General features: G+C 48.3%; 1 protein-coding gene and 1 long non-coding RNA gene across 3 annotated transcripts; one reads left to right on the forward strand and one right to left on the reverse strand.

Annotated features, from left to right (window-relative positions):
* Positions 1-3,787: 3,787 nt before the first annotated feature.
* On the forward strand, positions 3,788-14,302 carry ZBTB2 (zinc finger and BTB domain containing 2). 2 transcript variants are annotated; one of them, XM_037390912.1, is made up of 3 exons: positions 3,788-3,964; positions 7,868-8,051; positions 9,932-14,302. In XM_037390912.1, exons 2-3 carry the CDS (start codon positions 7,879-7,881, stop codon positions 11,292-11,294), a joined length of 1,536 nt encoding a protein of 511 aa, XP_037246809.1. In that variant the 5' UTR covers positions 3,788-3,964; positions 7,868-7,878; the 3' UTR covers positions 11,295-14,302. The 2 variants fall into 2 exon arrangements, with proteins under 2 accessions (XP_037246809.1, XP_037246810.1); XM_037390913.1 differs by lacking the exon at positions 3,788-3,964 and having other exon boundaries at positions 5,257-8,051.
* On the reverse strand, positions 13,616-25,707 carry LOC119149571. The gene is made up of 2 exons (XR_005104766.1): positions 24,222-25,707; positions 13,616-16,257 (listed from the first exon to the last, which is right to left on the reverse strand). It is a non-coding gene; the product is annotated as an uncharacterized LOC119149571 (long non-coding RNA).
* Between the last annotated feature and the right edge of the window lie 1,112 nt (positions 25,708-26,819).

Genomic DNA, 26,819 nt, shown 5'->3' on the forward strand with positions numbered 1-26,819 from the left:
TCAGAGACTATCAGAGGTACAATATTTGCTCATCTAGTGAGGAGCTGTTGCAGCTGTCATGCTTCCCACTGAGCCTTCTCACCAACATAAATCAGAAGTGGAAGTGTAAGAAATGGCAGCTGTGCTAATAAAACAGATTTACAGCAATGATATAAACTCACATTTTACTACAGTTGTGTACCAGCATGGAAGCTGTGCCCCACACCTTCAGGGAAGGTTTCTCATCCATTGCCTGAGACATACAACTCCCAGATCCCCACAGCTTCGGCAGAGCCAGCAACAGTCCCACAGGAGCTGGTCAGCAGTGCTGCAGAGAGCGTGAGTAAAGAGTTCTTCGGAACGAGGAATCTGCTCTTTTATTTTTTGAAAATGCTGAGAAATCTAAAAACTCAGTCAAAATCTTAGCAGTCTGACTGAGCAACATCACTAGAGCTGTGAAGGTTTTGATTATAATGATTAAAAAAATCCACTATTCCACTCCAGATTTCAACTGAACTCTACCAAAAAGACATATTTACAGCACCTGGGTCTGGATCAAGTTCCTCCACTGCTCAAGTGAATTTTTATGCAGATTAGCAGACACTTTCGTCATCCTATTAACACTTAAATCATCAGCAGAATGCTCATTTACAATGTAAAATACAATCCTACCAGACAACATTCTACCTTTAATCTGGGTATGTGCAAACAAAAGCAAACCCAAGAACTTAGGGACTGATCCCATCATCAACAGCAACACAACTAAGAATGCTCTCAGGTGTGTAGCAACTGTCTGAATCAGTCTGAAGAGTCTTTTTTAAAAAAAAAGTCTTAAAACTAGGAAAGACATCCTAAGCAAGTACCTCGAGAAACTTGGGGGGGGGAAGGGGGGAATCGGGGAATCAGCATATAAAAACCACAAGCACAATACCACTTAATGAGACAAGGATAAATTTTAATAACAATTTCAGCTGCATGGATTGTAACTGTTAGAAAAAAAAACACCCAAACTCAAAAAGATGAGATGGAAGTAAAATTTTAGATTCACATCTTAAATTGAGTGTCCAAAATGCAACAGATTAACTGCTTATCGCTCCCTGTGACACAGATTGCATGTCTCAGGTGTAAGCCAGCACCAAAGGCGTGAAGTTCAGCAGTATTAAACTGGACACAGAAACCTTTCTACAGATTCCAATGGGCCTTGAATCAGACTGGATACTTTTAAATTAAGAACTGCATCGTTGCTGGGTTAAGTATTGGGGTCCAAGTAACTAAGTTAATTCTTCTCCAGTTTCAGAGATAGCACAGAGGAGAATCCCACACGAATGCCAACACAGTGCAACCCAAGTGCAACACAGAAGAGGAAAAAACAGGCCACAAAGCCTACCGGGTATCTGCCAGAAACACACTGGTTTTCCTAAATAGCCTACTTAATTAAATTAAAAATTATAACACTTTCACTACCTTCCATGAGACTAAGACAAAGCATCTACTATTAAGCAACTTGAGTTCAAATGTCCACCTACTCTCCTTACTGTGTATTTAGTTCGCAGAGCTGAAATGCAAGGGAAATGTACAGGGGAAAATACGCCAAGGAGACTGGTTAAATACACTCTACAAACTTTTGCCATGCACTCACATAACAGAACTCAGAGAGCCATTAAAAACACATCCTTTGTAGGGAGCGCATCGCAGGTACTCAAGGCGGGTCCTGAAGATGCAGTTCTCATCAGCTACTTTATTCAAAATACTGCAACAGCAGCAAGCAGTCTAACAGCTTTCAGCTCCACTAAAATTAAAAATAAGTTGTTGGGTTTTAGGTTGGTTTTTCTAGGACTAAACTAGGTAGTTTTCCAGTGCAGCTTAACTTGGATAAATCAATTAATATTCATGAGCTATATAAAGCAAACAGTCTCAAACTGTGTCTATCAAGACTTCCATTAACTTTCAGCAGCAGACGGCAGAGTGAGACTCACATAAAACGGGTCTAGTCCGTGATCAATTTAGATCCTGTAAAAATAACAATAGCCTGGAAGGACTGCAATTAATCTACAAACAGACAAGATACAAGACTCCTCCTCCCCCTATCACCACACCTGCTGTCAAGACACTAAATTAAGAGTTTGGTAGAACATCTTATTTAATGACTGTGGAAACATCACCCCAGCCACAGCCAGTCCCCTAAAAGCTTGCTTAGTGAACTACCTTGAAAAAGGTAATAATAATAGGGACCTAACTCAAACTGTTGACACTGTAGCATATGCTGTTCCTAACAAACAACATATTAGGATAGCAGGCACAAGCCCCCGGGGCAGGGGGTGTAAAGTAACCCTCCTTGAACTATTGCTGGCCACGCATCTTCCCACAAGGTTTTTGACAACAATGCAGTTTCTCTCTGAAAACGGTTTTGTCCACACCACTGCTCCAGTTAGTAGAAGTCATCTTACAACAAGGTGCAGATCTGGCCATGCCCGGACCAATTCTCTGACTCCAAGAAAGCAGCTCAAGCCCAGTGCAGGGCTCACCCATCCATTTCTTTAGGGACTTGCCGGTCTCTTGCAGCAGACTGCCTCCCTTCTCCACACTAACGACCCAGAGTTAGTAACTTCTGCAAGACCAACAATTTTTTCACGTATCGGGGTGTCCATTGGTGCATTTATTTATGCAGTTTTATAAGCCCCCATGAATTCTTACAGTGCCTTAGATTTGGACAAAACGAGGCCTTGCCACAGCCGCCTTCCCTCTACGCTCCCCCACGACTGGATCTGCCGTTGTGCAAAGCTGCAGATGGGATTTTTATGGAAGGCAGCTACACCTCCCCCTTACAAACCCGAGCTCAGATAGCCCGTCCACCTGAACAGACAAAAAAGCAAACCCAGCCTTTCCACTTTTGTACCCTGAATCTCTCCTTTTGACAAGTGAACTTGTCACCTCTCATCAAACAGCTCCGCCGCAGCACAGCCAGGATGGTTCTACAAAGACCCCCCGAAGCCCCACGCCAGCAGGGCCGGCCCTGCCACCTCCCCGTGCCACGGCACCGAATTCAGCCCTGACCGTGACACCCGGGGCCAAGCCGGGGGGATGCGGACGAGGCCACCGCTCACAAAGTTCGTGCCCGAGAGCCTAGGCCGCTCCCACACACAGTCCTCTGCTCCCCCGTCACCGGGGCCCTGGCGGCTCCGCGGGAACGGGGGCGCACCTGCAGGCACCCCGCATCCGCCACCCCCCGCCTCGCCTGGCCGCCGAGCGCCGCTGGCAGGAGCCACCCGGTGCCCCCCAGCGTCGAGGCCGGGCGCCCCCGGCGGCACCGGGCGCGCTGGCAGCGGGCAGCCCCCGCCGCCGCGGTGAGGCCGGCAGGGCGCCTGGAAGGCTGCGGCGAGCGCAGCGCCGCCCCGGCCCGGCCCCGCACGCTGCCGCGGCCCCGAGCGAGGCCCGCCGGGGCGCCGGCAGGGGCCCGGCCCGTTATTCCGCAGCCCGGCCAGCGGAGGGGGCGCTGGCAGCGAACGGCGTGGCCGCCCCCGCCCGGCGGCGAGCGGCGCCAGGGGAAGGGGGGGCTGCACCGGCCCCCACCCCCCGGGAGTTTTAAAGGGGCAGCGCGCCCGCCGCGGGACCCGCGCCCCGCTCCGCCGGGGGGCGGCGGCCCTCGGCCCCGGGGGTGCCCGGCAGGAGGGCGGCGGCGGGGCCGGTCCCGCCGGTGCGGCCCGCGCTGCGCGCGGCGGGCGGGGAAGGGAGGGGCGGGCGGGGGCTGGGTGGCTCCTGCTGCTGCTGCTGCCGCCACAGCGCTCGCCGCCTCCCCTCCCCCCCGGCGGGGGCTCCTCGCTGCAGCCTCTGTGCTCCGCTCTCGGTCATGTGACCCTAACGTAACCGGACAGGAAAAGCCGCCGCCGCCGCCGCCGCGCTGACTCCGTTGTTGCTGCTGCTGCTGGGCGCGGAGACGGCGGCGGCCCGCCCGGCACCGAGCGCCTCGGCGGCCCGCGCCCCCCAGGTGAGCACCGGCCGCGCCGCGCCCCGCGGGGGATCCCGGCGCCGCCCGCACGTGCGCCCGGCCCGGCCGCACCGGCCGCGGCCCGGGCTGAGGCGGCGGCGGCGGCGGGCGGGCGGGCGCGGGGGCGCGGCGGGGCCTGCTCGGCCCTACCTCCTCATTGTGTGCGAGGGGTGCCCGGCCGCGGGGTCCGGCCGCGCCGCGGCGGGCCGAGGGGGCGCGGAGGAGGAGGAGGGCCGCGCCTGGCGCCGCTGGGGCTGCCTGGCCTCCTGACAAACCCCCGCCGGGCCGGGCCGGGCGGCTCCATCCGGGACACAGCCCGGGGGGGGGGGGGGGATGGGCCCGCGCCGAGGGGAGGGGAGGGCCGGGCCGGGGGGGTGGGCCGCGCCGGGGGAGGGAGGGGGCCGGGGGAGGGAGCGGGGGGTGGGGGGCCGGTGTCGCCCGGCGCAGGGCTCGGCCCGGCCGGTGGGGCCCGCGCACCCGCCCGCCCGCAGCGGGGCGGCCCCCCCTCCGGCGGCATCCGGCGCAGGGAAGGGCGGGGGGGCAGGGCGCCGCGCGGCGCGGGAGGGGGCGGCCCCGCCTGTCTCTCCTCGCAGGCTGGGCGGCCCTGGCGGCGGCGGCAGCAGCGGCGGTTCCCGTCTCGCGCGCCCTGGCGGCTCCGCTCGCGCTGCGTCTCGCGCCGTCTCCGTCCGTCCGTGCGCGCGTGGCGTGCGCGGGGGGGCGGCGGGGGGGAGGCGGGCGGAGAGAGGAGAGGAGGGGCGGGGCGCAGCCAGTGAGAGCGGCGCGCGGCCACCCGGCCTTCCGCCCCGGCGGCCAATGGGAGGGCGCCGTCACCTCTGCCACAGAGGCCGAGCGTGACTCCGGGGACGGGGGGGACGGGGGGGGGGGGGGGGGGCAGGCCACGCCCCCCCGCCGCGCACTAAGACGCCGGCAGGCGGCGGGTGCTCCCGAGCGGCGCGCGCGCCCCACTTTCCCTCCGCCCCGTCCCCGCTGCCGGCGCGCGCGCGCGGTCCCGTTGCGGCGGGCGGGGCCGGCCCGGGCCCCAGCGCGGGTCTCCGGCAGCCGCGCGGCGCGGGGGCGTTGGGGCGCTCCTGTGTGTGGCCGGGGAGCGGCGGTGGCGGGAGGTGCGGTGTCCGCCGCGCCGGAGCTGGGCCGGCAGCTGTTCCCTGTCAGCGCGGCCGGCTGCCCCGGGGCCCTCCCCTGGTCCTCCTCTCCCCTCCCTCGCCGCCGCCGCCGCCTGTCCGCGGCCTGAGTCCCCCTTTCCGCGGCGCGGGACCAGCGCTTCCTCAGCCTCGGCCCGGCTCGCGCCCGCCGCGTTTCCCGGGTGGTCCCGGGATAACGGCTCCGCTTTCGGGGGGGCTCGGCCTCGCGCGGCTTCTCACCCGCCGCCGAGCAAACGGAGAAACTGCCGAAGCTGCGGTAAAGCCGGGCCGGGCCAGCCTGTCCCCGCACAGCGGCAGGGGTGTCCCTGCAGGCTTTCGGGGCACGAGGAGGACTTTATGCAGTTGTCGAATTGGTCAACGCTGAAACATGGCATTGCTGGTGTTAACTGTCATTTTATGTAGCTACGGGTAAAGCTCCCGCGAATATGCACACTTACAGAGTGCTTTCCTCACTCTTTTCCTCTTGCTGTGCAATTTCCTTGGAGCGTAATTCTTCTAGGCTTTGGGTTCAAAGCACTTAAATATCTTTAAAATATACACAAAAACATAGCATCGCGCACGTGTCCAAACAGTGCATCGTTTTGCAAAAAGATTAATTCGGGTCTCTGACAAAGGGTAACAGCTTCAGCTGCCACAGTGACTGCTGTTTGGGTAAGGGAGAAACTATAAGCTAAACAAACTTAGGATGATAATAACTAGAAAGAATGCCGCTCTGGCTTGGAGTCCCCAACATCAATGGTTTGCTCTGCCTGGCAAGTTTTGCTGTCCAAGTACAAACCAGACTTGGCACTGATGAATTAAAAAAGTGCGGCGCACAGAATAACCTAAAGTAAAGCTAAAAACCCCCACCCCACCCCCAAACATTTAGCATGTTTTCTGTAACATCACAAAGTTTACCTGCATGGGGCACTGCAGGATTAAATAACAGTGAACATTATTTTTGTTACTGCTGACAGGAGTATTCCCTCCTTTGGAGTGAGGGAAAGGATTTTAGCATACTGTTTGTACAAACGTAATTAGCCAGCAGTAATTTACAAAGGAGAGGATGGACCTGAAGAGAGGTGAAGCCTGATATTTTGTTGTTATTATTATTACTATTAACTGTAAGGAAATAATCAACTGTATCTTAAATTGCATTTCTCTCTTTGCCCTTACACCCCTGACTCAAACGAGTTCTGATCTCATGTGAATGCAAAGGAATGCATTTGGTCAGCCTGGTTACTGGCTGAAATACGAGGGCATTCCTCACTGTCCAGCAAGTAGCAATACTTGTTTCTCCAATGACTAAACGTATTGGCATTGTGGAATAATACACTTTCATCCTCTTTCCCAAAAAGCCACGGTCTTACTGTATAGAAGAAACAAGCTGTTTGCATCTTACCTAAAATTTCATTAACTTCCAATTACATTTGGAGGAAAAAAAACCCTAAGACTTCTTATAAATCTACTGCTTTTGATCTGCTTTTCTGGTTTCACCTTCTCTTTCGTTTCTGTTCGTAGAGTATCTGCACTGTTCTGGGCATGACATGCCCAGGAATTTTGTTCGCTTCTCTTGCTGTTTTACATGCCAGCGGACAGACCTACATTACTTCATACTTTCACTTTTTCTCCTCCAAGTTATATTTGTTTTGGTTAAGTTTGTATCCAGTTGTTGATCTTACAAGCCCTATATTCATCCATCCAACTATATGCAACTGTCCTAACATGTTTCCCTGGCTACTTTTTCCCCCCTAAGTTACCAATTTGTGCTCCCAAGACTGCCCTCAAATCCTTGAGAAAATCCTTTACGGCTCTTTGGTAGTTCTTTGAGGGCAGCCTCCAGCAGCTGGTGAAAGGAAGTGCGGGGAGGGTGGGGGGCTGCAGGAGCCCTGGTTTAGGGGGACACGGGCTGGTGCCATGTTTTGCTGTCAGTTATCATAACTCGTGCCGCTCTCACCCCTTGGTTTTCCTGATTTGCTAGGTGAGCGTGAGGCACTCAGGCACGCAGGCTCCTTACAGAATGCTGTTGTAGCTGATCTCAATAAATGATTAAGGAATTGTTGGGTGGAAAGATTGGCCCCTCCTGTTCCGATAGTCCAGAAAGCTCGCCAATATCTAGAATGAATACATTGTTTCAGCCTGGGAAGACTCAGGTATTTCTCTGGTATATCCCAGCAGGGGGTATAACCATAGGAAGTGCTTAATTATTTAATGTTGAGTTTGGATTCAGCTGGATGGACACATACCTTTTAGGTAAAAGACATACAGAGACACTGAAAATTTCAGGTTAAAAGTACGTAACTTGTCTTTTATTGGGTTCTGCTCTTGTCTCTCCCACCCACTTAGGTGAGGGGGAGGGAGATTTATTTTTCCTGTTCAGAGTGGCAGCCAAAATACTTTGCTCTTCCCATTAAAAATAGGTGGGTTTACTACTTATTAAAATTTCTTCCTCTCCTTTAGCTATTTATATTTCTGTATCTGAGTCGTTGTCCCTGCCCAACGCCTTTTCAGAACTCTTTAGTCCTGGCTCTCCTTTGCTCTTTAAGCCTCAGCAAATCACTCGCATCTTTGTGAATCGCATTGCCCATCATGAAACAGAGATCTTTGCCTATGTGTAAGATGTCATCTATACAGTAGCTTGGGATTAAGGGGTGTTACTAAAGCATGATATACGGATATTAGAAGGAAATACCTGTTAAGAGACAGCTATGTTGCATCTGTGCCTCTACTGTTAAGTTTTACATAGAAGTCGTTTGCTTTTCAGAGTGTAAAAAAATGGATTTGGCCAACCACGGACTTATTCTGCTGCAGCAACTAAATGCTCAGAGGGAGTTTGGTTTCCTGTGTGACTGCACAGTTGCCATTGGTGATGTCTACTTCAAGGCACACAAATCGGTCCTTGCTTCTTTCTCCAACTACTTCAAGATGTTGTTTGTTCATCAAACCAGGTAACTATAAAAAAGTTCAGTTTAAATGTTGTTCAATTAGGTAAGATAAGGAGGTCTAGCAACATTTTGAAACCTGAAAATGTTCTTTTTGCTGCTTGCTATGACATGAGGAAGATGGATAACTAGAATCTCACTTTAAAAAGAGCATAGAATTCCTAGAATTGAATATTTAAAGGATCCTGTCTTCACTCTTGCACTTTCCTTCCCCCCACTCACTGTCCTCTGCTCTGTCTTGACACTATTTTTGACGTTTCCATAACATTGTATGCAGCCTAATAAGTATTTGCTAGGAGATTGTGAGAAATAGACTTATAAAAGAGGTTAAAGGGTTTAATTTTTTTTTTTTACGGTTTACCAAAGCCAGTTAAATAATAAAATACTACATAGTGGTGGAAAATAAGGGGGTTTGTGTTTCTTTTTTTTTTTTTTTTGTTGTTGTTGTTAGGCAACCTTGAAAAGATAACAAAAGTGTAAGACTGTTTTGAAGATTTTTTGGGGGGGTGTCTTTTATTTTTCCCAATTATTTGAACTATCTCAAAATGTTTATGTTAAATGAGTGAAACTCTCAACTCTTTGGCTAATTGTTTCTAGCTAAAAGTAAACTTCAAGGACAGAAATGCAAATGAGACAGGACTGCAGGCAGATGTATCGGTCTCACAAGAGCACGCAGACCTCTCTGGAAGACAGCACTGCAAAGTTTACTTTTGTGTAATACATTTGAATTCAAAAGCAGTCAGAGAGAGACCTGACAAAGGGTGCACCTCAAGAAATGGAAGAATTGGTTATAATTTCCTCCTCAGCTTGGTAGCCTACTGCGATTAGAACATTCAGACTGCAGCATGCAGTTATGGCCGTTTTCTGTCTTTTGTTTAATGTTTGTTTCACACAAGAGCTACAAATAACTCTGAAAGTTAGAATCCCAGATCCTCTCCCATTAGTTAACTGGCCTAACCAAGATGTTCCTGATTTTCTTCCTTCTGTGAACCTTGCTGCTCTTCCTGCACAGAGATCCAGCTTCAACCAGGGGAGTGGTGGGTGTTTTAATCCTGACTATCCTAAAGGTTTATGCACAGGGCATGCTCTCCATTGGAGGATAATGTTGGTTTCAGTCCTGTTAGGCTGAAGAGGGAATCACAGCCAAAGTGTCTCCCTTTGCTGAGCACTAGTGAAGGGACTGTTAGGCTGACCAGGTGTACCACTGGTGCTACTGTTTCTTTCTCCCTGTTCAAGGAAAGAAGCTACTGTTCTGCTTTGTAGGGAGCCTGGCCTCCACGGGTTAGATGTGCTCAGGCTACACCTGCTGCATCAGATCCTCAGGGGATTCACACCCTGCCCTGCATGGTTTCTGGATCGTAAGACAAGGTGATACCACACATTTGCAGAACTGTAGCTGTAAACACTAGAAAGACATAGAAGCCAAACAGGCAAGTGACAGATGAATTTGAGGTGTTTTCAGGGCTAAGTACTGAGAAAAGTCTAATGGATTGTGAATTTAAGAGTCCAGTGCTAGCAGGATTTAATTTAGCTACAGACGTCTTTGAATCCAACCAGAAAAAGGGGGAAAATATCTTTGCAATTTACAAAATTTATTAATACGTGACGACAAATCTATAATACAACAGCAGTTTAGAAAGGTATAGATTCATAGAAAGGGACAGCTTTGTTTTTCAAGCCTGTTACTTCCCTGAGGAAAAAAAAAATGGCATCTTTCAAATAGCCGGTAAGATTAGTTCTTTTGTGTTTAGGCATTTCCTTATATTGCAGTTTCTGTCCTGAATTTAAGTATAGATGCCTCTGATTTTTATCAATGCTTGAATAACCTAGATCTGGTAAAAAAGATTCTCTTTATCTTTTATTGATCATTTTGTTTCATCTTTCAGTGAATGTGTACGTTTGAAAGCAACTGACATACAGCCAGATATCTTCAGTTATCTCTTGCATTTGATGTACACTGGGAAGATGGCACCACAACTCATTGACCCAGTTCGACTAGAACAGGGAATAAAGTTTCTGCATGCATATCCACTAATTCAAGAGGCCAGCCTTGCAAGTCAGGGAACTTTTTCTCACCCGGATCAAGTTTTTCCATTAGCATCTTCATTATATGGCATTCAGATTGCAGATCACCAGATAAGACATCCCACTAAGGTTACATCAGCGACTGACAAACTCGGGCGAGAACCAAGGCCACAGACATCACGGATGAACCAAGAGCAGGTTTCTGAAGGCTCGCAGCTCTCGCAGTTAGCTACAACTCTGCCACAAGTGACCCGGACGAATATATCCACTTCCGACCCATTGCCATCTTCTTTATCTCCAGAATTGGTATCTGCTGCTGGTAACAACTCACCTGCAGGAGAAGAGGCCAATATGGAAGCATCTTCTTCAGATGAACAGCCTGCCTCACTCACAATAGCACATGTCAAGCCAAGCATCATGAAAAGGAACGGAAGCTTCCCAAAATACTATGCCTGCCACCTCTGCGGTCGCCGGTTCAATTTGCGAAGTAGTTTGCGTGAGCACCTGCAGATCCACACAGGAGTTCCCTTCACATCTAGCCAGCAGGGAGAAAGTAATATTTCTTTGTCTCTGTGTAACAACACAGCTGATAAAGATGCCGTGGAAGTGCCTGAAGCAGGGATGATTAGTGACAGCGAGCTACAGCAGATCTCAGACTCCCCAATAATTGATGGGCAGCAGCAGTCGGAGACACCGCCCCCCTCTGATATTGCAGACATAGACAACTTGGAGCAGGCAGATCAAGAGAGGGAAGTAAAAAGACGGAAATACGAATGTTCCATCTGTGGTCGCAAATTTATTCAGAAAAGCCACTGGAGGGAGCACATGTACATACACACGGGGAAGCCCTTCAAGTGCAGCACTTGTGACAAAAGCTTTTGTAGGGCTAACCAGGCTGCCAGACACGTGTGCCTAAACCAGAGCATGGACACGTACACGATGGTGGACAAACAGACTCTGGAACTCTGTACATTTGAGGAAGGCAGTCAAATGGACAACATGCTAGTACAGACCAACAAGCCCTACAAATGTAACTTGTGTGACAAAACGTTTTCAACTCCCAATGAAGTAGTTAAACATTCGTGCCAAAATCAAAACTCTGTCTTTACACTAGAAGAAGATCGCTCCATTCTGCTAGGTGGTGGGGACACAGAAGCCACAGAGACTGATAATGCAGTGTTAGCCTCCATCAAAAAGGAGCAGGAAGCAGTGTTGTTAGACTGAATGTGAAACCTATATGAATTTTTTAAAGTTTCTTTACTCATTTTTTATTAAATCAATTTTTTCCTCCCCTCCCCTCTTACCTCACTCCTGCCATCTTTTCCACCAGCCTCCTTCCCACCCTTTGTCTTCAGCAACCAGAACTGTACTGGCACATTAGGAAATTGGACTTTGCCTCTCCCACCAAAACAAACAAAAAGCTCTTGCATCAAACCACAACATAATTGATTTTAATACAAAGGAACATGTGAAAAAATAATCCAGCTAACTTTGTTGATAGTATTAGTTAATCCAAATTTAATAGATTTTAAACAAAATTTAGATTGCTTAAAAGTGTATTTAGATACAATGATGAGTGTAATAAGAAACAGTATCAGTTTGGTAAGCAAAGGAAATATATATATATATGTATGTGTGTGTATATATATATATATTAGTTTCCCTGGTAAAAGGCATTTTGAGAAGATCTGGCAAATTAAACACCATGCTTTTTGCAAGTCCACATGCAAATTAAGATTATAACTTAAAACCATCAGAACTTTTCTCAATGAATGCAAAAATCTGTTCATTGAGTTAAAAAGAGCTGAGGGTGTTTGGTTTCTTTTAGCCTTATGTTTTGCTTCAAGTATGCCTTTGGGTATCTGTTTCAGAGAGCATCACTGAGTCAAGAAAAGTAGTTACTTAGTCAAATGTTGACTTAAGTAGCTGTAATAATAATGTGATGGCAATCTTTATATATATATATATAAAATGCTGTATATGTATAAAGATTTTTATATATATATATGTGTATATATATATATAAAGTGTTTGTGTGTCTGTTTGGTACAGGTAAATAAATGCACACATCCTTTTTAAGTAACTGGCTGTCTACTCAGATTCAGCCCTGAAAGTCTTTTAGTTGTTTGACAAACCTAATCATTGCACAGGTTATTTTTAATGAAATTGAAAACGTCCTGAGCTGTGTGCATTTTTATTGGCCTGTTGAAGAGAAGCTATAGGTAAGTGTTGTCACCCAAGCTACAAAGGGAACTAGAGAAGTGACATACTGGTGAGCACTGTACCATCATTAGTGCAGCACGTGCATTTGTTCTTAGCTATAGGTTTGAGTCATTCTGGATGAAAGAAGAGAGAAAAGCTTTCTTGCCTTACTCGGGCAAAGAATGTCCATGATTTCATTTGGTCTAATGGCATGAGTTAAGAGGAAGAAAAAGTGGTGCAGAGACATCCTAGCAACAGGGGATGACAGGTGTTTTGAAGTAAATCCGTAGTGCTGGCTGGCACATTCTGCTCTGTGAGAGTCCTGTTATTTTCAAAGCCAAGACAAAGTCTGCAAAAACTGAAAGGCTGAATTCTGTAGTTTTAGTTACTGCTGATGGTAGCACTGCATCTTTGTGTTAAAAATCAAGTTGCTGATTCTTACTATTTTATATAGATGCCCAGATATTTTGCTGGTAGCCTAAAAACCTAAACTGACAGCAGCAATGAAGCCCACCGAGCAATTACTGGGCCAACAGAAGGCATAAGCAGACAGAATAAGTGCCCCATAGTAAATGGAGACAGTGTGTGTTTTGGGGGGAGGGGCGGGAGAGGGCGAGTCACAAACCACAGCTCTTCTCTGTGTATACGTTTAAACGGAATATCATCTTTTTGTGTATAGTTAAGTTCTCAGATTTGTAAGTTTTTATACATCATTTCATTGAATAAAAACTGAATTAAATGGGATATGATTTATTGAGTTGAAGGCGAAAGGCTGTTGGTTTTCAATCCTCCTGAAAGAGCTTTACTGAATTGGTTTAAAAGCCAAGCGATGTATTCTGTTTATCAGACTAAAAGCTCCATCATAAATATGAACAAATAGCTTTCTGAAGCTTAAATCAGTGGATTTAGCACAAAAAGTCACTACATATTCATTTTTTCTAGCCTATTATGGAATAATGATTGTAAAGTTTATTGTAAGTGCCATTGAGTTTATCATGTCTCTTGTATTAGAGTAACAGATTTTAAATCAATTGATTTTACTTGAAAGTATGAAAGTGTTTTAAGGTTAAAAAAATAACACCTTATAGAATTACTTTAGTGTTGCCCATTTTAAAACTTTTTTAGGATCTTCCATCTACCAATATGATTTCTTTAAATATGTTTTTTATTTCATCTCACTTAGTTTGGAATGCTCTCAGTGTAGGAAAACAAAATAATAAATATTTCTTAATTCAGGGTAAGGTCGGCTTTTGAGGTAGCTGTGGTTTAGGGGATAGTCACAAGTTCAGGTCCAAAATTACTACAGCTGCTAAAGGTGCTGCCACCTCAGCTATTAGTTACTGCTTAGTCAGATACTCTTTTTTTTTTTTTTCAGAGCTCCAGCTCTGCTCCAGTGCAGTACCAACAGTTTAGCTCAACTCCCCAGGTGGCTGGTTGTTATCAGAAGGGCACACATGGCCACACCATTTTTTGTGCGACATTCAGCAGCCCTGGGTCCCGACCTTACTCCTGTTCTCAGCTCTCTTTCTGCACTGTTTGGAGAACATGATGTTTGCTCAGTTAAATGTTGAATGGGCTCAAGTGAACTGATTCCACTGAAAAACAACCAGTCTTAAAAAATGCCATTTTTCTGTCAAATCTGCTCCCTGTTTTATCTCTGCAGAGGGTTTTGGCTGACTCGCAGGTTGTGCAAGGGCAGAAATGAGCAGGGAGGAGGCTTACTGAAGCCAGTGTTGCTGCAAGGCAACATCACAGGGTGGAGAGGGTGCAAAGCAGTGTCTCCCACTTGGGCAGGTCCTTCGTCTGGTGGGCAGTGTGGCCTCACAAGCTGGTGTACTGCCAGAAAGAAGGGGCAGTGGAGGGCAGGGAACAAGCAGCTGGGGAAGAACTTGGTTATGACAGCATTGCTGGCTGCAAGAATGTGAAATTGCAGGCTCAGCAGAGATACTTTCACCTGTTAATATTTATTCTTAAGAAATAACATTGTCAGGTAAAGAGAAAAAAAAATCACAATAAAGAGATTATTTTTATATGTGTTCAGCTATGATAATGGTTTATTTTAAATACCCTTTATTGTCAGATGCTTCACAGCGATGTTTTAAGTCATTGCCTCACACTGCTTGAGCAGTTTTGTTCCTCTACAATGAAATTAGGAGCAGTATATTCTGGTTATTAACAGCTGCATCCAGAGTTTGGGTAATTACAGCACAACTGTAGTTTTGTTCAAGCTTCTTTTTTAAATCCTATCTGAATTTTTATTACAGTTAGAGAGAACTTCAGGTTTTATCTTTCAACTTTTGACTCAGAAATTTGTGACCGAATCGCTCATTACTCATTCAGGCTGCTCACCTGATGAAGTTGTGAATTTTCTACCCAATGATAGAAGACAGCTTTGCAGGAACTACTGAATAATCAGTGAAAATCTGCCATCATTCAAGGCTGTGAGCTGGGCCTTCAGCCCCAGTGTATTTCCAAAGGAGTAACTTCAGAGCTGATTTCCTGGGCACGTCACTTGACAAGACACCTCTACCTTGACTTCAGAAGTACCAAACACCTACAAATTTATCTGCTCAATAGAAATAACAGATGATTATCACTTCTGAAAGTGAAGTTTGCAGTCCTCCGCAATCAATATTTTTCCTCAGCTTTGTATCAAGTATCTTCTTGGTCACTTGTCTGATAATCATTATACTTCTGCAGGGGGAGAATTTATTAGAAGATACTAGTGTTCCATACACTGAGTAGTTCAAACTGTGCTCCTGTTCTACACTGCAGGGCCTTAAGTTGCTATCTTGACACTTAGCAGATCTGTGTTCTGGCTCTTCAGCTCCAAATCCCATAAAATAATAGCTTCAGTCACGAAAGGTAGTCATTTGCAAGAAAAAAAAAAAAAAAGTAGATTTCTTTCCGTTTGCTTTAAGCAACATCTTCCACATTGCAAAATCTTTTATGTAATTAAAGGAAACCTGGTGAGACAAGAGCATGTTCTGTGGTGCCTGGTGGCATCACAATCCCTTGCAATGTTTTTTCCCAATATGCTTAACAGCAAGATTACCTTTCTTACTGGTCTACACCTCTCCTGTGGCTTTTTGCAGTTTGTACCCAAGACTTTCAGGCTTATCAGAAACTACCAAACAGTTCCTTTTGCAAGGCTGCAGAGGCAACAGACCTTATCTCTTTCTGGCCTTGGTATCCAGCGTACACGCCGCTCTCCCTGCGGCCGAAAGGCCACTGGTCCCAGCACACATCAGGCCTTTGCAGGAGCCGTGCCTTAGGGCAGCCCCTGTGGGTCTGGGCCCTGTTTCTGCTGTGGCTGTATCGTTTCCTGACGTGATTCAGACTGGCACCGAAGGAACAGCTAGCAATCTGGAAGTGAAGCTGCAGCTTCAATTCAGAGCCCACTGAAGCAGCTTAATCTTTCACACGTGCATTTGGTGCACGTACGTCAGCAACGCAAGCTCGTGCTGTGTTGTGCACAGCTGTCCAGGCTGGATGGAAGCTCACCTCACAGGGAGGACAAGGGCTAGAAGTTGCTGCCTTTGCCACATGACCTTCTCCAGCTTTTGGTTATGAAACTGGAAGTATGGTTCTGGTGCCTTTGAGGTGCAACCCGTGCGGACTTGTGACAACCAGCGGAGCTTCCTTCTGGCGGAAAGGCCGGCGGTGACTTTGCAGAAGGCAGCACTAGATGGTGCAGTCACACCAGTGCAGCCGCCCGGGCGCCCTGGCTCACTGGCTGGCTGCCCTGCACAGGCGCAGGCACTGCACACCTGAAGAGTGTGACAGCATGGCTGTACCCGTGTCTGTGACAGCATGGCTGTACCGAGAGGCTGCCCTGGAAAGCCAAAGGGGGCTGGCAGGACTCTGGCAGCCCTGCCTTGCGGCACGCTGGCCCCAGAGAGCAGAGCCCTTTGCATAGTGGGCCACAGAGCACTCAAAAGCACCAAGTCCCAAGGCTTACAGTGGCAGGTACACACGGGGGGACCTTTTTGCATATTCACTGACAAGAAAATTTATAATTTAAAATATTATTACATTTTACTTAGATATGTATATATATATAAAATACTATTGCATCTGCCATTCATGACTGACCAAGACCATTTCCCCTCAAAAGGAGCTGACTACAAACTGGACAATTTTGTGGTGGCATAGTTAATCAGCCCATGCAAGTGCAGTCCCTGATGAGGGCAAGCACATGCTTTTGGGCAGTGCGAACACTGACACTGGTCACAGCCTCTGTGCTGGTGTTAAACCGTCAGCATGAGCTTCCCATCCCAGCAGGAGCAGATCTTCCGTGACTGCCCTACAAATGGGTAAAGGCTAGAGAACGGGGAGGGCCTGTGGGCCAGGTCCTTCCACCCCACCAGCAGTACCTGGAGGATATGAAGGGGAACAGTCACTCAAAGCATGTGATTTGCATGCGCTGACCAGGAAAAGGTTGTGATGCCCCGCCACCAAACCACCACCACTCCCGTTGCTGGTACACAGGCTTCCACACACAGACACGTACACTTAGTCATAATTGTTCAATAATAATCTTACTCTTTGATATGACTGCACTCTTTACACAGAATCTTTTTTGAAATCTCATTTTGGTGCATACACGAGACATCTTTGGCAATACTGATAAAGGAAAGAGACCCAGGACAAATCCTGTTTGTGTACAAAAGCCGAAAAAGCTCCTTCGGAGAAAACTCCACCCTCGTTCGCCGAGTTTATTAAAACTCAAAGTTTTCCTGCCCTACTCACTACTTTTCAACCAAGCTGTAGCACAATCTGCATTTCAAAAACCGTACCGCAGGTATGACTCGAGGGGTGTGCGCGTCGCTGTGCGCCACCCTCCTGCCATGTCCGAGGTGTGTAACGGACGCGTCCTGCCCCGCCGGCGGCAGCCAGGGACAGCGGCGGCGGCACAGCTGCGACCGGCTCCGAGCCGCCGGGCCTGAGCTCACCCGGCGCCACGGTCGCTCACCCTGCGACCCATCTGCCGCCAGCGCCCCCCGAGCCGGCGGGCCCCGGCGCGGCAGCGAGGCGGGCACAGGGCCGCGGGGCGGAGGCCATAGCCCGCCGCAGGCTGGCACTCACGGCCCGGCGGCCCCCGGTGCTTCGCGCGGGCGGGCAGGCAGGGCGCGGGGCCGCGGCCATAGAGGGCGGGCGGGAGCCGGGGCCGGCGGGCGGGACCGGGCCGCAGCAGCCGGGCGCCCCCGCGCGGAGCTGCCACAGCGCCGCCGCCGGAGGGGCAGCGCGGGCCGGGCGGGGGCGCGGGGCAGCGCCGCGCATGCGCGGGGGCGGGCGGGCGGGCGAGCTGGCGCCCCGCCCCGCCTCTCCTCGCCTCAGGCGGGTCTCGCCCTGCGCCGGGCCCTGGGCCGTGGGTGCGTGTCCTGCCGGCGCCGCCTGTCTGAGGGGCTTCGTGTGCCGGCCCCACCCGCTACCCGCCGCCGGCGTGAGCAGCGGGAATCGAGCCCTCCCACGGGGTCTAGTAACGCCACAGTTTGACTTTAAACCGGGCTGACCGGGGCAGCGTCTCAGCTTTCCGGCGGCCGGAGTGACCTTGGGGGCCCGAGCGCCACTGCCCCGGGGGTCCCTGTGAGTGCAGGTGGCGAAGGGCCGCGGCGTCGGCGCTCCGTTCCGCGCTCCCCCTGCCGCAAGGGAAGCAACAGCACGAATCCGCCGCAGGAACCGGCGTTCCGGTGCCGCAGCGCCGCGCCGGGCAGGGCGGAGCCGCTGTGGGGAACGGCAGCTCCGGGAGTCACAGCGGCGGTGACTCGGGAAGCCGCCGCCTAAACTGCCGCTGTGACCGCGCCTCCAAGGACACCACCTTTCCTGTGCTGGGATGCGGCTTGTTGGTTTTTTGGTTCGATTTGGTTTTTTTCACATTCTATTAACTGTTTCCTCCTCAGAGAATGGGAACACATCGGGCACAGAAGTTACGCTGAAGTGTTTTACATGTATAGAGGTTTTTGACGTTGCAGATGTTTCTGCCCTAACCGCGAGGCAGATGTGTCTGTCACTTGGGCACCTTGCGGTGACTGCAGTTTTCACTGTGCAGTCGGACCATGCCCCTGACGTGAGGAATTAAACTCTATAACTCAGGATAGGTTGTAAAGCAGTATGTTTAATTCACCGGCGGGCGTCAGGGTGGATAATTCCAGAAGCACCTGCTGCCCCGACTTCTTTGTGCATGTGTGATTTAAAGTATACATTCATACAGATTCAATAGATGCCCCAGAATAGGTTGCGTTAGGATAATTAGTCTGCCAAGAAATCATTAGCATACGTTTCCTCTCATTTGCGCCTGGGCACTGTCTCCTGGTGGTGGTCGCGGGGGTCGTTGAGGATGAAGGCTTAGTAGTGTCCCTCGCTCTGATTTTTTTTCACCTTCACTCTTTGTGCAGACTCAGTCATGTCTTGAGTTTCTTCCAAACCTTAAAACACCCCCATCTTATAGCAAGGGTGGAAGCAGGGCCTTCTGCCTTTCAATGTCCTTCACAGACAGAACTGAGAGCGCACGGCTTCTGCTCTGCCACCCTGGGGTTAGCAGTGCTCCCATCATCGTGCTCCTTTTAGGGCTGATGCTTTCCCCTTGCTCCTGCCAGCTCGGCAAGAGAAGGTGTTACCAGCTGCACTGTACTTGCCCCGGAGAATGGAAGCACCACCTTCAGTTCTCACTAGTTCAAGGGTCAGGAATCTCTTTGCATGGGATTAGGGTCTGTGTCTTTATTAAAAAGAAGAGCATACTAGGAATTTGGAGATTATGGTTGTATTGATGCTTTTTTCCCCTTCAGAAATGAGAGAGATTCTCTTGCTTCTAAAGGAGTTGCCTTCTGCTCCAAAAAGTAGTTGTCCTACAGAAATTGGAAGTTCTCAAGACCTGTATTTGTGTCTCAGCACAAGTCCTTGGTAGACCCCTGAGAAAGTCACCTAGTGTTGTAGTGTCATATAAAACATTTTGCTGCTTCTGATGTTCCTGCAAGGGAGTGTGAGGTGACATCTTACTCTGCATCTGGCCATGCCCTGCTGATGGTCAGTGCTTATAGGAGCTGAGGTTTTGCGTGGTGAGAGGAAACAAGTGCAGCTGCTGCTGCCAGAAGGATTTATTTGCTCTGGCATGTAGCCATGGGTAGCGGTACTCACATACGGTGCCACACCTCAGTGGTGACTATCCATGTGAGAAATGAGCACATTTATTTCCTATTGCTGTCAAGGAACCTGATTAAACGGGGCTCTGAGAACCTAGAAATGGTGATACAGTAACACTAAGCAATTAGCACTGATGTCTCTGCCACTGAGCATAAGGGGGAGAGGTCATTTGCAAAAGAGTAACACTCCAGGCTTTCAGCTGTCTCCTGGATGGCGTTGAATTGCTGTGGCTGAAGTGAAGCAGGCGGTTTTGGAGAAGTGTCAGCTTGCAAGCACTGTAGAAGAGGGCAGTTCCTCAGTTTGTCTTTAGAACCTACCAGCTGAGTGGCAAAATCCTTTTTTAGTGTCTGACGGGACCAAGAGGGTACATTTCTTGGTACCACCCTGCAGTAAGAAATGTATGAAGATTACGCTGGTGAGCTGCTCCAGCTGCTCAGAAACCCAAGAGATTCCAAGATGTAACTAAGCAAGTCAAACACCTGATGAAGAGGCAGTTAGGTCCAGGAATGGCACTGCCTCTCCAGCTGTCAGGGCCATTTGTGGCAAAGGCTTACACTGCAGCGAGCCACACTGGACCTGTCAAGAAGGCCACAACCTCAGCACTCTCTTAGACTGCAGTTTTAAGGCAGAAAAACCACAGTCTGGAATAAGTCATCTCAATGTGACTGAGGGGCCACACTCTGCCCTGCCAAAGAATTTTTCACCTTGAGCCAGGGCTGGGGGTTTTGGAGAAGGCTCAACTCGCGACCAGAGTGTAGGTTTAGGATTAGAGTTAGAACGGGGAGAGAAACGGAGCAGAAGCCTCTCACTGGCACAGGGCTGCAAAAGGGCTGCTGAAGAAAGGGGGATGCTGCAAAAAGTCTGTGTAACAGCTGGTGGAGAGTGCAGGCGCAGGGCATTGCCTCTTCAGCTGGAGTCACACCAAAAGAGTATTTCAAGCGTTGCAGCACTAAACAATGTGGTTTCCCACCCTTCTGTCTCTGTCTTTTTTTCCCTAATTTCAGCTTCAGATTTCCCTTTTACTGGAGAGCATATGCAGGAGTTGCCCCTGTTTCTGTCCCTTCTCCTCATAGGAAAGGGGAGAAGGAGGCAAGGGAGTCCTTGCTGCCCCCCATGAGGGGATTGGGTTGTGATATCTACTGGGATCTTGGGTCAGTTGTGTGGACCTTTGCATGAAGCACACCTGTAGCTATGCTGAGCATTAAAGGCATTGCTTTTTACTGACCATGACAAAAAGGTGAAGTCTTCAAAAGAGCAAGTGTTAGCATCACTTAATTAAGCCTCGTGGATAAAGCTCCTGGCTCTGCCACAACCTTGCCAGTTGTCCTCTAAGACTGGTATCTCTCAAAACAGCTCATGAATGCTTACCGCATCTGACAGAAAGAAAATTAAAAAAGCTTTATTAATAAGAGCTTACTCTTTCAAGACCGTCTTATTTCCTCAAGCTGTTCCTAGAAATAGCGAAGGTCTTAGTTAAGTGCAGTAAATAGTCTAGGGAGAGACTATACTTATCATCTTTTCTGATTCAGATTTCACTGAATTGCTAAAAGCTTTGGGAGTGAGGCAATCCATGCTTGCCATGGAAAGAAACACTCACGCTCTTTCAGATTTTCAAAAAGCTTTACTAGAGGGGGAGTGTATTTGCCCTCATGATGACCCCACTGTCCAGCTTTATGCTCTTCCTGTAAAGACATAATATCTGGTTTCCCATTCAAAATTAGGTTTTCTTTTCACAAAATCTTTAATAGTGGTTTTAGAGTTATATATGACTGTATTTTTACACAAAATTCTGCTGTGATTTGGAACTCAAAGTGACACAAAGTTGCATGGATCCAGGCAGCCCCTATTGCTCTAGTCCCCACTGATACGCCTTTTCCCCCACCTGGATCTGTAGTGAGGGGCCATGCAGGGCGGATATGTCCCAGTGGCTGATACACTTTTATGGTTTTCTTTATTTTGTTGTTTCTTTATTTCTTTTTTATGTTTCTGGGGGCCTCGTTATGTTGTGGGGTCCATTCCCAGATCGCATTCTTTAGTAAGTTATGAAGTGGTCAGGCTATTGTATTAAATCCTGGAATACGTACTCTCCAAGATCCTAAATTTCCTAGCACAGCACATAACCCCTTTCTTATTCTGGGGCAAGGGTTATCATTGGATTTCTTGTAGCACCTCGTTGGTGGATGTTTTTCTCCCACCTACCCATCTGACTCCCCATCTTTACGAATCCGTCTTTATGAATTCATGACTGGGCCCATGTTTCTGTTCTTCTGGTGGGTGTGTTATACCAGGTGTCCATGGCCTGTTCACAGGTTCTGCCAAGTGGCCATCTCTTAAGACATCACTGATGTGCTGACCCACAGTGACCTCTTGTGAAAATGCTAACATTTCCAGCTTTTTAGCCAATGTAGCATGAGCTGCACGCATGGTGGGACAATGGTTTAAGCCTTGCGACAGGTGAGTAAATATATACTGGAGTTCCTGCTAGATGCAAGCAGACTTCATCCTATCTGCCTCTGGTGCTGGGATCATAAAAAAACATATCTTTCACATCAATAGTTGCCATCCATCATTAAGGGTATTGACTCTATCAGTCAGCTATACTGGGAATAGTCACAGTGAACGGTTTGGCAGCAGCTGTCAGGCCTCTATAATCTGCTGTTGAATTTCCACTTGCCATTAGTCTTCTTTTGAAGGCATGCAGGAGACTTGTAGGGGGATGAGACTTGCCAATGATTCCATTTTCTTTTGCCTGTTTTGCCAGTTCAGCAAGAGGATGGATGGCATCAGGAGGGAGCTTGCAATATGGAGCTTGCTATGGGCTAAGGTGGCATCTGTTTGTAACAGATTAACGGGTGTGCATCAATATGAGGCAAACCGTGTGGTAAAGGCAGTGGTTGTCCTTGTTTACTATTTTCCCCATGGGTCAACCTGCAACTCACCCTTCAGTGAGTTTGTACCTAAACAGTGCCTATAAGAGTAAGATTGGGTGAACTGCTATTTCTTTAGACAGAATTAATTTAGCCCTGGCCAGTGGGTGGGTAGTGACTTGGCCACGGACACCTACAATTGAAACTAGTTGTTTGCTAAGTGGAGACTGTCCTTGGTAAGTGCCCTTATCTGCTGTCTACATTTGGGCTCCTGTGTTGATGAGGAATGTCATAACACTGTAGTCATTGACCATCACCATCACCTCGGTACATGCATCCTCCCCAGGGCCGGTAGCGGCTGCTTGGACTGCCACAGGATCAAGCCCCGACCTTGGTTTCCTGTATATTCTTGGTCTAGGGTCAGTGCTGATAGAAGTGGGTATCGCAGAGCTCACATCTCTAAAGTCCTCTATCTTAGTCATTACTTTCTCAAGTTGTACTGTGTCACCGCCATCCCTGGGTACCAAGCCCAGAGGACTATCACAAAGAGTGGCCGAGACAAACTCAGCCAATTGCTGTAAAATAGGTGACAGTACATTTAGCCGACTCAGAGATTGCTCTTTTCTAAATACATTTTCCATAACCACTAATGCTTAGTGGTGACTGTGACTGTGGGTGCTCCTCTATTTCCCCCTTTTGCTTTCTCCTCTTTGCGTAGAGACAGACTATACCTCTTTTACATTTACTTTAGATGAGGTTCTCCTCTGGTTTTTATCATTTGTGATATATACTGGTACATCTGCGAACTTAGCCTGGAGGACCTCTTGGAAAGTATTACCACTTAACCCTGGCTAAGACTAATAATTACAATGCTCCCTCCGCTTTTCCATCATGCTGTAGGTCTCCTTTCTATCACCCCACAAAACAGGACAGTCTCAGCAGCCTGGCTGCTGCTGGGTCTGATTCTCAAAGCTTTTTTGAATAATTTGGTATATTCCTGCCTTCCAGTTTGGAAGTTTGGTCTACACCTCTCCTGTGGCTTTTTGCAGTTTGTACCCAAGACTTTCAGGCTTATCAGAAACTACCAAACAGTTCCTTTTGCAAGGCTGCAGAGGCAACAGACCTTATCTCTTTCTGGCCTTGGTATCCAGCGTACACGCCGCTCTCCCTGCGGCCGAAAGGCCACTGGTCCCAGCACACATCAGGCCTTTGCAGGAGCCGTGCCTTAGGGCAGCCCCTGTGGGTCTGGGCCCTGTTTCTGCTGTGGCTGTATCGTTTCCTGACGTGATTCAGACTGGCACCGAAGGAACAGCTAGCAATCTGGAAGTGAAGCTGCAGCTTCAATTCAGAGCCCACTGAAGCAGCTTAATCTTTCACACGTGCATTTGGTGCACGTACGTCAGCAACGCAAGCTCGTGCTGTGTTGTGCACAGCTGTCCAGGCTGGATGGAAGCTCACCTCACAGGGAGGACAAGGGCTAGAAGTTGCTGCCTTTGCCACATGACCTTCTCCAGCTTTTGGTTATGAAACTGGAAGTATGGTTCTGGTGCCTTTGAGGTGCAACCCGTGCGGACTTGTGACAACCAGCGGAGCTTCCTTCTGGCGGAAAGGCCGGCGGTGACTTTGCAGAAGGCAGCACTAGATGGTGCAGTCACACCAGTGCAGCCGCCCGGGCGCCCTGGCTCACTGGCTGGCTGCCCTGCACAGGCGCAGGCACTGCACACCTGAAGAGTGTGACAGCATGGCTGTACCCGTGTCTGTGACAGCATGGCTGTACCGAGAGGCTGCCCTGGAAAGCCAAAGGGGGCTGGCAGGACTCTGGCAGCCCTGCCTTGCGGCACGCTGGCCCCAGAGAGCAGAGCCCTTTGCATAGTGGGCCACAGAGCACTCAAAAGCACCAAGTCCCAAGGCTTACAGTGGCAGGTACACACGGGGGGACCTTTTTGCATATTCACTGCTGAGAGAAGAATTTTCTTTTACTGTTACATCTGCCATGAAGGCCTATCCAGGACCAGTCTGGTGCCTTATTGTCACTCAGTTATTCAGTAGTCAGGAGACGACACTGTCACTGACCTGCCTTTGCCCTCAGTGTCTTGGCAGGGACACTCTGTGCTATGGGAAGACCTTGGATGAGTATCTGTCTTTCCTACTCTAAGCACTTTGAGATATGATAAGTAGCTAAACAGAGAGATAGAGAGACAGGAATATATATGGGAATAGATGTTATGAAGGAGGAGAGACAGAGACAATTTTCTAAACTCCAGAATGCGTCACTGCTCTTGAAATCTTTGCCTCTGGAGAAACAGAAGCCTTTCTCTGGGTCTGAGCATCCAGTTCCTGCAGGAAGAGATGTTGGAGAACAGCCAAGACAGCATTGTCAGTGAGCAGCTCCTAGGATGCCCAAGTGTGACAGGTGTCCCCAGCCCTGAGTGAAGAGAACAGGATGAGAAGTGGAAATGACCCTCAAGGGGGTGTTTTGTGTCCCCTGAACTCTGTTGGCAGCGCTGCCAGGAGAAAGCCATGAGCTGATGGGCAGGTGGCAGAGAAATTTCAGCCAGGTGGGAACACCGGCATTTCCCTGCACGCTGTGTTCCAGCTATGCCAGGGAGGTGCAGGGGCAAGGGGAAATATCTGGGCTTCAGTGCAGCTGCCGCAGTTCCCTGTCCCCAGGTCCAGAGAGGAGACAAAGGCTGTGGCAATGTACATGTACACACACACACACACAGAGGCATGCCTGCACATGCACACACGTGTGCACATACACACACACAGAGCACACAAATGTCCAGCTGCTCCTCCAGCCCAGATCTCTGCCTTCTGAGGGGGCTGAGAAATGTTAATTTTCCAAGCATCAGCAATACTACTCCCTCTCTTTTATTTTCTCTGCTTAAAAAATACAGAGTATCCTCTCCTTTTAGGACAGTCTGTTCCCATGGTTTGGTTGCATTTTGAGTTCACAACACAATAAGTGCAGATTTTTCCCTGGAACTTTAAAACAGGCTAACCTCAGCACTGCTTATTTGACAGTCTATTTAAAGCTCTTGAGTTGAAGAATCATTAATATTTCATCTGTCTTATTTAAAATTCAAAGATAATCTTCTAAACTTTGGGCTGTGTCCTGTATCTAGAGTAAGAGCCATTTAGATTGGCTTTGGTGTCTCACTTGCTATTACTTAAGAAAATCGGTGATGAGGGGAAAAACTGAGCTACACTGAACTTTCACACAAGAAACAAGGTATCACCTTTCCCTTACCATTTCCCACTTGTCTGTGCAGAGTGGGATCCACAGCCCTCAGGAAGCTCTCACTCTGCATGCTATCCTGCCGCAAACAGGTCACAAATTACTATTCAATAAAAGCACTCTTTTTTTTTTTCTACTAATTTCACTCTTTTTTTCTGTTTTTGCAACAGATTGTGGAGTTTCTCTGATTTTCTTCTAATGCCAAGTTTTTTGTAATAAAAAGTTTTGTTTTCAGCAACAGTGATCTTACATCACTTGATGCATGTTTGTCTCTGCACCTACAGTCCTCCAACTGTGCTCTTTTGCTTCCTTGCGTGTTGCCAGTACTACTCACTGAGACTTCCTTACTTGTTGTACCTTGCCACTTAACAGGGACAATTAATCAATACCTTATATAGTCTTCAAAGCAAAATTCAAGAGGCATTACATTATTTTTCAGTCATGTGCCAAGATTCCTTGTTTCTACAGAATGATTTAGAAGTATAACAGGTTGGCTTGACATAGCACACATCACATAACGTACTCCTGTACATGCGCCACAACCAAAAATAGGAGTTTCTGAAGTTTTAAGCAAAACCATCTCTACTGCTTTAGATTGTAAGGTTTGATGCTCCCCAGTGACCCAAGCTTATAACAGGAAAGCAAATCCAAAATGTAATGTCTCTTTTATTGGAAAAATAAATAAATAATAAATAACAGGAATGTCCAGAGCCTTGAAAGCATCAAAAAATGATTACAGAAAGAAGTATTGTATCCGTTCTTTCCATGAGCAACTACTGGTTATGAGTGAAAGAAACAGAATAGTAATGTCAACATAGTCAATAGGCTGCCATAGTGAATATGAGCCTATTTCTACCAATCAATACCAATACTGACTTAAAAGGTTTCTCTGTTTTGTTTTTTGTTTGTTTGTTTGTTTTTTAATTAAGTATACTTTTGTATGAAGAACTGTAAGCAATACACTCAGCCTTTGCCACACCATTCATCCTGATGCAGGTTCCTCCCCTGCATCTGTAAGGCATTAACTGGCTCTACTGTGGGGAGGAGGGAGGATGTATGAGCCTGAATCCAATTGCAGGATCAAGACAGATTATGCAAAAATCCAGTAAAAGCATTTCCCCAGCAGAGAGACTTATGCCAAAGAGAATACTACTATTTTCAAGATTGTTCAGCAAATACTCTACTTTAGAAGAGTTTGTGTCAACTCCAGAATAATGGGCAGGTCATATTTGTCTTTGTAATTCTTAATTACTTCCATTAAATGATAGCAAAAACATCATCTGGGAGATTAAAAAA

This window comes from Falco rusticolus, chromosome 6 (assembly GCF_015220075.1).
Source record: "Falco rusticolus isolate bFalRus1 chromosome 6, bFalRus1.pri, whole genome shotgun sequence".
Lineage (NCBI taxonomy): Eukaryota > Metazoa > Chordata > Aves > Falconiformes > Falconidae > Falco > Falco rusticolus.